Source organism: Thunnus maccoyii, chromosome 21, assembly GCF_910596095.1.
Source record: "Thunnus maccoyii chromosome 21, fThuMac1.1, whole genome shotgun sequence".
Lineage (NCBI taxonomy): Eukaryota > Metazoa > Chordata > Actinopteri > Scombriformes > Scombridae > Thunnus > Thunnus maccoyii.
In genome coordinates this window covers 14,200,838-14,212,416 of record NC_056553.1, presented here as the reverse complement: position 1 = coordinate 14,212,416, position 11,579 = coordinate 14,200,838, and the positions used below count along the sequence as shown (strand labels likewise).

The 11,579-nt window shown below is 39.2% G+C and overlaps 2 protein-coding genes and 3 non-coding genes across 6 annotated transcripts; all 5 read left to right on the top strand.

Annotated features, from left to right (window-relative positions):
- Positions 1-51: 51 nt before the first annotated feature.
- On the top strand, positions 52-4,992 carry rpl7 (ribosomal protein L7). 2 transcript variants are annotated; one of them, XM_042399133.1, is made up of 7 exons: positions 52-153; positions 633-732; positions 840-1,006; positions 1,951-2,088; positions 3,453-3,562; positions 4,283-4,498; positions 4,963-4,992. In XM_042399133.1, exons 1-6 carry the CDS (start codon positions 140-142, stop codon positions 4,489-4,491), a joined length of 738 nt encoding a protein of 245 aa, XP_042255067.1. In that variant the 5' UTR covers positions 52-139; the 3' UTR covers positions 4,492-4,498; positions 4,963-4,992. The 2 variants fall into 2 exon arrangements, with proteins under 2 accessions (XP_042255067.1, XP_042255066.1); XM_042399132.1 differs by lacking the exon at positions 52-153 and adding an exon at positions 500-546.
- On the top strand, positions 2,293-2,384 carry LOC121888631. The gene has a single exon (XR_006093297.1). It is a non-coding gene; the product is annotated as a small nucleolar SNORD12/SNORD106 (small nucleolar RNA).
- On the top strand, positions 3,800-3,889 carry LOC121888633. The gene has a single exon (XR_006093299.1). It is a non-coding gene; the product is annotated as a small nucleolar SNORD12/SNORD106 (small nucleolar RNA).
- On the top strand, positions 4,541-4,633 carry LOC121888632. The gene has a single exon (XR_006093298.1). It is a non-coding gene; the product is annotated as a small nucleolar SNORD12/SNORD106 (small nucleolar RNA).
- A 358-nt stretch (positions 4,993-5,350) lies between the features above and the next one.
- On the top strand, positions 5,351-9,302 carry si:ch211-171b20.3. Its single transcript, XM_042399131.1, has 7 exons — positions 5,351-5,747; positions 5,851-5,896; positions 6,255-6,349; positions 6,878-7,016; positions 7,537-7,644; positions 7,748-7,803; positions 8,560-9,302. The coding sequence occupies exons 1-7, from the start codon at positions 5,537-5,539 to the stop codon at positions 8,697-8,699; spliced, it is 795 nt and encodes a 264-aa protein (XP_042255065.1). The 5' UTR covers positions 5,351-5,536; the 3' UTR covers positions 8,700-9,302.
- Positions 9,303-11,579: the final 2,277 nt, after the last annotated feature.

Below are 11,579 nucleotides of genomic sequence, written 5' to 3'. Positions count from 1 at the left end.
AGTTTTATAATATTTTGTTAGGCTTTCGCTTACTAGAGTAAATGACAAAGTCAGGCAGCTAGACGGACAGACCGTAGAGGTCCTCATTCCTTTAACGCGGACATGCGCAAAAGAAAATTTCTCTTTCTCGGTGGGCGCAATGGCGGACGCAGAGTGAGTGTTTACCGCTGTAGTGAAATCTGAACACATCCAGTGTTTAAATAGTTATCTTTGTTCATTTTCCACCCTGGATAGATTGTCTAGTGTCCACACATCATAATCCTACTAGTATTGTTGAGGATAGTGATTATTAATTGTTATGATCACTTTATGGAGACTGTGTGTAGCCTCATAGCCGAGTACATCATGGCTGCCTCTGTAGCGCCCATGCACTCGTCTAATACCATGTTTCTGTGACAAAAAAAGGAAGTAGGGATTAACTGTTAAAGATGTCGACTTTTATGCTGCTTCTAACGCTTCAGAGACACTTGGTGTGGTGTTTTAAAGAGTACTTACTCTGTACGGAAGCCGGCTAATGATAGGATGGGAAGCTAGCAACCACCAGCGGTATATTTCACCTTAACTAGTCAGTTATGTGAGAACAATCGTTATCGTCCACGTGCTTTAAACTTAATTATCTTTTTCTCCATCAGAAAAAAAGTTCCGGCTGTCCCTGAGAGCCTTTTGAAAAGGCGAAAGGCCTTCGCCACCATGAAGGCCATGCGCGTCAAAAAGATGCTGGCTGAGAAGAAGGTACTTAACTTACATACCTGCATGTTGGCCGGTTCAAGGGACTGATTCCTGTTGATTGGTTTTGTCATTCTTGCACTAACTGAACATATGTTCTGATGTGTTTGTAGGCCCGCAAAGTGACCAGGAAACTGATCTACAAGAGGGCTGAGAAGTACCACAAGGAGTACAGGCAGATGTACAGGCGTGAAATTCGCTTGGGACGCAGTGCTCGTAAAGTGGGAAACTACTATGTGCCAGCTGAGCCCAAACTGGCCTTTGTCATCAGAATCAGAGGGTGAGTGGTGTCCACTATCTGGCAACAAAACTTTTCTTGTTGGTTACATCCTTGTCAGTAATATTTGCATGGATTGCAATACCTCAAAGTAGACCTTACATGCTCTACTGTGTCAAGTCAGTTTTAGTAGTATAGCCCAATATCATAAATTTGCCTCAGAGGGCTTTACAGTCTGTACAGCAATACAGCATCCTCTATCCTTTGACCATTGATTTAATAAGGAAAAACTAATAAAAAAAACCCTTTTAATGGGGAGAAAAATGGAAGGAACATCAGGAATAGCAACAGAGGAGGGATCCCTCTTCCAGGACAGACAGATGTGCAATAGATGTTTTGTGAACAGAATAGAACAAGAAAGCAGAAAGATAGCAGAAATACAGCATGGAACAAGATAACAAAATTTTAATGAATTTATAATATATAGCTGTGTTGCTGACTGAAGGTGCCCTGTCCACATTTCATTAGGATTCCTCTAGTATTCAGTTTTGAATTACTTCATTCTAAATCTGCTATTGTGACTGTACCTTGTGTGCATGATCTGCTTAAACATAGTAAGCTGTTCTGTATGTAGTGGGCTTATGACAGTGCTTTGATCTGTTGTCAAGCAGTGTACTGACTTTAGTAAATTAATGTGATAACAAGTTTGCAGTCAGTAAAGTTAAGTGTTTGGATTCAGAGGCTGCTGCTAAGAACAATAATTCCTAAATTGGGTTAATACAGCAATCCATGTAAATGTTGCGCTTCAACATGTGTAGATTTGCTTGGTCTGTAAATGCTGTTATGTGGTTAATGATGCACGCTCTTTCCCCGACTGATCGACTCTGGTGATACAGATTTGTACAAACATAAGCCAATTATTTTCTGAAACCACAATCAATACTGTAACTTGTATAAGCTGTATCCTTAGATTATGAGGATGCTAATCAAAAATGTTTGTTTTCCAGTATCAACGGTGTCAGCCCCAAGGTCCGCAAAGTTCTGCAGCTGCTCCGTCTGCGCCAGATCTTCAACGGTGTGTTCGTCAAATTGAACAAGGCTTCAATTAATATGCTCAGGATTGCCGAACCTTACATCGCTTGGGGGTAAGGCTGTTATCATTGTTACTGTAATTAGCTGTGTAGACCTCATGGTGGAGGCAATTCATAAACACTTTAAAAATAAAAAAGTAGAAATATATTCCCTTTTGTGAGCCATGCTGAATGTTATCCTAATTTCTAAGTGGGAAGATGGCATGGTGTACTGATATCAACACTGTTACTAGTGACTATAGATGTTTTTATATCTGGGATGTGGTTAATGATGCTGAACTTTTTTCCCCATCATATCGACCATGGTGAATACTGACTGAAACTAAGCCAGTTTTGTCTGAAACCACATTCCATGAAAGTTTTAGTAATTTGAGGTTATTGGTCTGGATTAATATAAGAACATCTAATGTGAATTTCTTGATGGAGAGGAAGGCAGTTTTTACAAAAAACTGTTCTCAGTGTATCTTTATTTTAAGACAAGCCTCAATGATTAGACTCCACATGTTCTCCTTTTATATTGTTGTCCTGCTGTAAAGAAGTCTGATTGAAAACCCCCAGAGAAAATGTTAGCTGGCTATTGTGAGCATAAAAAGTACTCAATGCTTAATTGGTTTTTAAAGAAACAAAGCTCAACGGATGTGCACATTTTGTCCAAGAATACCTTACAGTCACAGTAAATGACCAGTGTCCCCTGTCCTTTTGTGTAACCTTAAAGTTCTAAACTCCTCTGATATTTCAGTATATAATAGAAAAATATTTACTGCATTATGTGGTGAAACAGTTAAGAGTCCGACTGGTTGGACTTGCTCCCCATACCGTTGTTGGAAAGTTGATCAGGTTTGTCTACCTGTCCATAGTAGATGGCTGGTCAGTGTCACTTCTATCTACCAGTGAGATGAAACAACTCAGTAGTCGCTCATCTACTGTAGTTTGAATATGTAGGTTTCAGTGTTAAAATGTTATAGCATGTCACACCTCTGGTCACAACCTAATCAGTGATGTTGGAGCAGGTGTTTTGCCTTTGACTGTTTTGAAACACCTCTGACACTTCTAATTAGGACATGGCCCAAGTGTCACATGCTTGAGGCTATGAGATGAGCCCCTGCAGAGAGCTGGAAGTTTTGTTTTTTTAAACTTAAACTGAATTGGGTTGAAGGACAAACAATTAATGTTGTTTCAACCTTCAGCAACCATCAAATTTTAAGTTTAGGTGACATTTGTTAGGAAGCTTGTTTATAATGATAAAGTGAAATGAATGTAACAAATAAGGAAGCAAAAACAGTTCTAAGAGGCTTGCACTGCTTGCACTGTAAATGATCTAGTAATGCCTCTTAGGATGTAACCCATATGCAACATCTGCATTGCTCAGAGCTGATTTGAGCTAATCTTATAACTTGAAACCTGGTGTTTCCCCTCAGATACCCCAACCTGAAGTCTGTGCGTGAGCTCATCTACAAACGTGGCCATGGCAGGATGAGGAAACAACGCATTGCCCTCACAGACAACGCTTTGGTGGAGAAGGCCCTTGGTATGCACATGTTGCACTGTCTTAAACTAGAGGTTTCTAAACGGCACACTCCTAAGAGGGAGGAATAATTTGTAAGCTTTCCATATGAGCCACAACAGTTTAGATAAGTAAAGGTTATATTTGGTGCTATTAATTGCTGCTGCAAATCAGTGCAGGAACAGCAGAATCTTAACTTTAATATTGTACTGTAAGATGAAGGCAGCGATGAGTATTAAATTATTCTGACAGGGTGACCGCAATGTGGTTAATGATGTACACTTTTTTCCCCGTCTTATCGACTATGGTGAAAAAACGAAAAACTAAGCCAGTTGTGTCTGAAACCACAAGCGAGCAAAACCATGACTATCTCCATTTGGAGATATTATTTTAGTTGTGTGCTAATAACAGATGTGGATCCTTCCTGATAAAACTTTAATTAACCCTTCCTGGAAGTTCTTGTCTCAAGATAAAATGTTGCATGTCAAGCTTTTTGGGAAATTCTTGTGAACTTGCATGATGACTTGGCATTCGCTCAAAAGATGAGACAATAAATTAATTCAGCCTGAGTTCAAATAAAAGATCAATAACTTTTCTAATCAGTGAATCCAAAGTTGTCCAAAGGGACAGTTGGTATTCATTCACATTTGATTTCTCAAATCTTTTATTTTTCTGCAGAAGTAGTCAAGAGTTTACGAGGTCTGGTGTGGTTTAACTTTAAACATATTGCATTTACATCTGCAGGCAAATATGGCATCATCTGTGTTGAGGATCTCATCCATGAGATTTTCACAGTTGGAAAGAACTTCAAGCCCGCCAACAACTTCCTGTGGCCCTTCAAGCTGTCGTCACCCCGCGGTGGTATGAACAAGAAGACCACACACTTTGTGGAGGGAGGAGATGCTGGCAACAGGGAGGACCAGATCAACAGAATGATCAGGAGGATGAACTAAAGTTATGGTGAGCTGTAGGAACACTTTTAGCTTTTAAAATAGCTCATTAGAAGTGGTTGATGATGCATCATCTTTTTTCCCCATCTTATCGACTATGGTGAAAACTAGCTGAAAATAAGCCAACTATTTCTGAAACCACATCTTAGCCATTGATCTAGTATCTTCTGTTGGAGACAGTGGAGAAGTAATGAGGGCATATTTGCTCAAACGATTGGAAAGGCAGATTGGATGTATTTTAAGCAAACGTGGCAATGATTTCATTCCAAAAGTGCAATTGGTACCAATATAAAAGTTGTTGCAAATACAATTTTGGAATATTGGACTGATGCCTGTCTCTAATACCTCCCTATGGGGTGTAAAGGCACATTATAACATGTGTTACTATAGAAGAAAGTTTTGTTTAGTAGTTTATAAATTGTTTTGTATCTATTTTTAAGTGGAAATTTAACAATGTATGTTTTTCTCTTTCAGGTTTTTCAAGGGACTGGATGTAGTCTTCAATAAAAAAAAAATGGAAAAAACCCTTTCTTGGTCTTGTCATTGTTTTGTGCCATTTCATGCATGTAATGCCTTCAGTTTTGTTCTGGTATATGTATTAAATTAGATATTTAGCAGTGGTATCCATTTCCCACCTCAACTTTACCAAAGCTCAGTCTTGAAACCTAAAATTAAAGGGGGACTGTATCCAAATACAAAGCACTGGATTAACCCTACATGTGAATAAGATAAAGGGGCAAATGTATAGAATGTAAACGGTAAGATATAATTTGGGGGTTCACGTAATTAAAAACAGAAAGAAAGGAAATGATTGTGCATTTGGACAATTTGAAACAAAAAAAACAATAAATCCAATGCTTTTATGAAGCTTGTTTCCATGGTGACGCAGTGACTCGGTAGCACAGTGAGCAGTGTGTAGCCTGGCTAGCATTACTCCGGTATAACTAGCGTTAGTTTGTACGCTCTCACCGTTATAATGACAAGGTATCTTACTGTAGATTGAAAAGGAGGTGATGTGTAGAATAGCCATCTGTACGGCACCTCCAACATGATGACTTTCCAGGTTAAAGCATCTGTAACGTTACCTACCGCAAAGGCTTTAATATCGGAGGGAGGCTCAAATTACAGCCAGCGCGGCCTTGATGCGACTGGATATCCGACATACAGGAGCTTCAGGATGGGAGCGGGTGGAGGAGACGCAGATGTCAGGCAAAATATTAACCCAAGAAGAAAATTCCCTGTCATTCAACCCTTGAGCAGTGAGTAAGCCTGCTCATGTGATGTGTGTGCTACAAGCTAATGTTTATCCCATGGCAGTTGTGTCGGTTGATGCGTCTGGCTGACTGACTTTCTGTGTTGTAGAGTCGCAGGATGGGAAAACCTTATTGAGCGGCCTTATAGTTGGAGGGTAAGACATGCTAACGTTTTGCAAAGAACCAAGAAATCTACACAATATATATATATACGTATGGTGTAATTAATAAAGCCAGTGTACTAGAAATGCAACATTATGGGGTAAAACATCTATTATATCCCGGAAAATCTGCCTGCTACGGTCTCAACAGTGAGTCACAACTACTGGACAGTCTTCAAAAAATAGAAGTGGTAATAAAAGTGTTTATACATAAGTGACAGGGATACTCTTGATGAAAGATCCAAGAATAATTACACACAAATGCTACAATTATGTGTCATTATTCTGGGTGGTGTTCACCCCTGTGAAATCTGTGTGTGCTGGTAAATGTATCTCTGTTTCTCTAATCTAGGTCACCTAATTTAGCCAAAGATGACAGACTGGAGGCAGAGAACAATGGCTCAGAGAAGGACATCTGTGGGAGGCATTTTCTTTTTGATGAGAAATGTAAGAATTGCAGAGTAGGACTTGCCCTCTCATTATGAGAGAATGTTCATAAGACTTTATTTTCACAAATTATTGATCCATTGTGGCCTGAGAATTGACACTAATCCAATTTTGTTTCCAAGTATTTGAAGAGTTGCAGGTTTTGTTCACTGCACTTAAGACCACTTAAGACCAGTGCTTTCAATCATGGAGGGAGAGTTTCACTTTCAAAAGCTAATTTTCATGAGTTGTTACAAGTCTTTCAGGGCACATTTGACCTCCAAAAAATAAAAAAATGTGTTCTTCAGTGTTCTTTAAAGTAGACACACATTGAAGGTGAGACACATACTGGCACTGTAACCTATTATAACAACCAGTAGGTGGAGTTGTATCATCTGTAATGATCACTGGTGTCATTCATTTATTCAAACCTGAGATTTTTAAGTAGTAATTAAGAGTATTTATAAAATCAAGAGATACAATTAACCTTTTGGTAAAGTGTGTCTTCATACCAGATGTCAGCTTTGAATGGCTAAATATTATTTTCAGGTGGGAGGTTAGAGAGTACCAGAACTGTGATTCCTCCACTGCCAAGAGACTTTCATGTGCACAGACCAGGCAACCTGCATCACTTCAGCCTCTCCAAGGAGTTTTCCCACAGCCATGCGGGACGGCCTTTCACCCTGGGGTAACCAGTGGATTAATGTCACTCAATCCAGTCGTTGTAGCTGGACTGTTCATAGCACATATCTGGAGACAGCTGCACAGATTACAGTAATTATACTGAGTCACTGCCTCATTTATGACAAATTACAAGAATGTAAATGACGAAAACAGCAGCCAGTTATAATTAAAAATTTGACACGCATAATTTGCAGTATCTATCAGAAACAGAAGACTTCAAGCTTGAGTATTGTATTCTGGCAACACGGTGCATGATTATAGCTACAATATAAGCAACATTATTTTGCCCAATAATGTATTTGTCATTTTTAGTCATCCATTGTTGGAAAAGTTCAGTTTTATTGCTTTTAAACTTTGTAACAGAGAACTATCTTCATTCTCACATAGTAATAAAAGTTGGTCAAACATATACATCTTAAAGGTAAACATAAATAAAATTGGGCTGCCAATAAAGGATATAAAGCAAATACAAAGGATTTATCCACATGTATGTGCACTTCTACCTTCTCATTTCTGTCCTCCAGCTACCCTGAAAGATACAAACTGAATACAAGTCCAGCCATCCTGTTTCCTTCCACTTTAGTCCTCAATGGCAGGAACACCTTCTCAGTTGAGAGCTGCAAGCTCAGCAGGTATTTTTGCTCTTATAATCTTAATTAGACCAAACCAATCAATAGGTCTCTCAATTATTTCTCAGACTTAATTCCTCTTCTGCTCACCCGCTCTCCTCTGCAGGCCTAAGGTGAATTATCCAACCTACAATCTACTGACTGCTAAAGACAATCAAAAGAGTGAGTTATTTTAATTTTTTCCTGTGAGAACCAAGAGTTAAGTAGACGGTTTGTCCTCATCCTCAGGTATTTAATGTGGTCTAAACACACCAGGCCTGTCTGTGTAGTAGGTGGAAAGGGGAATCCAACCTTCAACTTGTACAGGTGACATTGACTTACAGCCAGCAAATATGTCATTTTTTATGGATTTCCCTTCTTCAAACAAAAGCACAGATCCCACACCTTATTATAGTCAGGTCTTGAGCACCATAGCAAAGTGGGACAAGGGGTCACAGGTAGAAGGGAGTGTTAGTGTTGTCATGTGGAGTGAGGGGCTCTTGACACTGTGTCATAATGTTTTACTTCAACTGTTTGCTCCAGTTTTATGCTCAGTCTGATTCATACCTAAAGCTTTTTAGCTGAGTTTAAAACTGGTGCATTCAGTTTTTGCTACCGGTTAATGTATTATTAATATTTGTATATATATTTCACCATTTCATTTTATTACACATTTTTATTATACGCTCAAAATAGCAATCACACTTGTATTTTTTATGAAACACGCTGCAGTGAGGCAGAACGACTTTAACTCTAACTGACATCCCTTGTTAAATCCACACTCACAAATTAAGATGATGGAGATTAAGAGAAGCAGGATAGTTCAAGTATTTTTCAGTGTATAAGTGAGGATATTGTATCATAGATCTTACTCTGATATCTCTTCTTCTCTCCCTTCCATACCCTCTCATTGTGTCTTTGGCTCTCTCTCCCCCTCAGGCCAGTCCTACCCAGACCCGATGGTGGGAGCCTCTCGTTCTTTTATCCACAGGATATCTGAGCTGTCCTCTTTGGAGGGCGAGACAGTGAGGCAAGAAAAGCTCAAGAAACTTAGGAAATCGAGAAAACCCCCATCCTGACAATCACCACTTTCCCAGTCGCACTGGTCAAGGATCAAAACATTAGAGTCTGTGCCAAGGACGTCTGAAGAGAATAAAACATCTTGGGCACCATGTTCGTTTAAGTGGCTCGTTGTAACGGCTTTTTTGTCTTCAGTGACATTAGTTTGCTGCTCAACCTGGCTGGTATTCATATTTTGGGATTCCTGACCTGTGCTCCTCTTGTAATGATTACATGTAGAGTGTTATTCTTACAAATGTGTTCACTGTGGAAAAAAAAGTGCTGATGATAAATATTATTAGCTATATATTTTCATTCCTTCTCACAGGTCTCAGTAGTTTTCCACTCAGCATCTGCATGAAAATATATTTATTTTACTTTTCTAATGGCTTTTAATGGCTGTTATGTAATACTGCCATATTTCTTGCTGTTTCATCAGTAAGCTTGGATCTCATTACAGTATTTGAAACATTGTCCTAAAACACTAATTATGTTTTATAAAGCTTATTAGCTGAGTAAATTGAAACACCCACATTTGACATATCTAATAGTTTAGCAAAACCAGTATTGTGCCTTGTTAAACGTCTTCCCAAATTTAAATAAATTTATTTTTGTTAGCTTGAGTGCGTTTCTCTTTTCTGTGAATCATCATTTTTCTTCTGGAGCTTCTAGTACAGCGCAGGCTAATAAAGGAGGCTTCACCCTCCCCTTGGCACATACAGTGCATATCGACCCGCCTGGTAATCAGAATGCCTAAAAGATTGCAATGAAACATAATCTGCATTCCATATCTACAAAACAGACACGAAACTGTGCCCCCAGATCTCAGAATGTGGTACTTTCCCACATAACACATAGTTTTGTTGCTGTATGATGGGCAGCTAATGTCTCTGAATGGTCTTGTTCATTGTAATCGACAAAGACGGCAGTCATAGCAGTTGTCTTTTTGTCTTGAGAGAAATGAAGACTTCATTATTTGAAGATAGATAATGTTGCAGTGTAGCAGAAGAGAGTTATTTGTACTATTTTGCGGTTATTAAATTTGTAGGGAGGTTGACCTTGTTATTTTACCTCTTTCAACTTGAAGATGGATCCCAGAATACATTTATTGTGCACAAAATACAACTGTGTCCCTGTTATCATAGTGTGAATAACTTTAAGAATTTATGAATATGTAGAAAAATAATTTTCATTTCAAAAGTTTAACTGCTTGACACAATACGTCTCATACTTCACTGTCAAGTCCATTCTCACTGTTTTAGCACTGGAGGCTTCAAGTTTCCACATCACACTTGTGTTAATTGAATATCGGACCAGGGTTGACTTCCAAACTAGTTGTGATGTCACAAATCATACTCATAGGCCCACCTCTTAAAATCTGGTTTTCAATGAAGACAGAAAATCTTTCCCCCCTCAGCAGATGAATGTGAAAACAGCCTTCAAGTGTCAAACTCTACACATACATCATTCTGCACAGTGAAACTCAAACTTCCAAGTGTAGGAACAAGAAGAAAAGCACTTTTTTGAGTGTAAGGGGACTTGAAGAGTCATGATTATAGTATATACCAATTAAACAGCCAGCCATTTATAAAACAAACCGCCATGTGAGTGCGAAGTACAGATGATAACTGGCAGATGCCACAGCAGCAAGAACAACCACAGATATGGCCTGAGTCACTTGATAGTAAAACTCCAATACTGCATGAACAGCAGCAGGGGTAAAGCACAATGTTATGAAAAATCATAAAACTACAAAACAAACACATTAAGTATAAAGAAAGAAGTGTTCATGCCTAGGATAAAGTGTTGTTTTTTTGATGATTGATGTGTGCTATCTCTCCACTACAGCCATCCTCAGTGGGGAAACAGAGCCAAGATGGCCACTTCACTGTCATTTGAAGGATGAAGGTGTACTGCAATGACTGAGATCATCTAGTATGGAGGCCGATGGGCTCGGAAGTTACAGATCAAGGCCTTTTGATTATCTGAATGACTTTCAAGTGAAAGATCAAGGTTTTTCATTTCTTTTTTGTGACATTTCTATTTCATTAGACAAAGTGGAGACAGAGGAGGCAGGAGAGGGGGGGGTCATGTCATCTTGGTTGCTATGGCTCAATGAAAACAACTGCCAACTGTGTTTAATTTCAGGGAGTGTATATCTTCAGCTCCCTGTTAAATACAATTGTGATGTTGTCAAACTGTTTGTGTCCGTTCCTCCCTCCCTCCCTCCATGTGGACGGTGAGATGTGTATTTCAGGGACACGCAGTGACCTAGAAACACAAGAGCCATCCCCTTATTCATGCTAAGTGAAGGGCTTGTATTCACGCTCAAACGGAGGCTGGGTCTCCCTCTTCTTGCAGGGTTTTTAACCGTCCCTTTCAAGTGTAGTGAAACAAAATGACCTGGAACAAACAGTCAACAATGAGGTCTTTAATAAGAGCCTTACTGGGGCCTGCCCACAAGTGGTTTATCGTTTCACTGTAATTCCACAGAACCAGACCAAGAGTACAGTACTTATTTCAATCAACCGTGGCCAATTTCAACTGGTTTTTTTTTTTGTTGTTGAGCCGATTATGCAAAAATGCTGCAACAGAACATTTAAGATTCAGGTGCAGTTCAATTTTTTGTTAATATTAGCTACTAAAATCTTCATGTCCCAGCTTAACCAGTGTTACACTGAAGAATAGCCAGGTTGTGTTACTGTTTCACCTGACTTGATATTGTGCCAGTTGACTCTATCAGCGGGGATCAGAGAATGTAGCCTGTCTGCCAAATTTATAACTTTGCCAACGCTTCAAATCCAAAATGCCCTAAATATGCTTAGCCAGGTTTGGTCTGGGGACAAAGATCAAAACGCGCTTTTTAATATGTCACAGTGCACGCACACACACACACACAC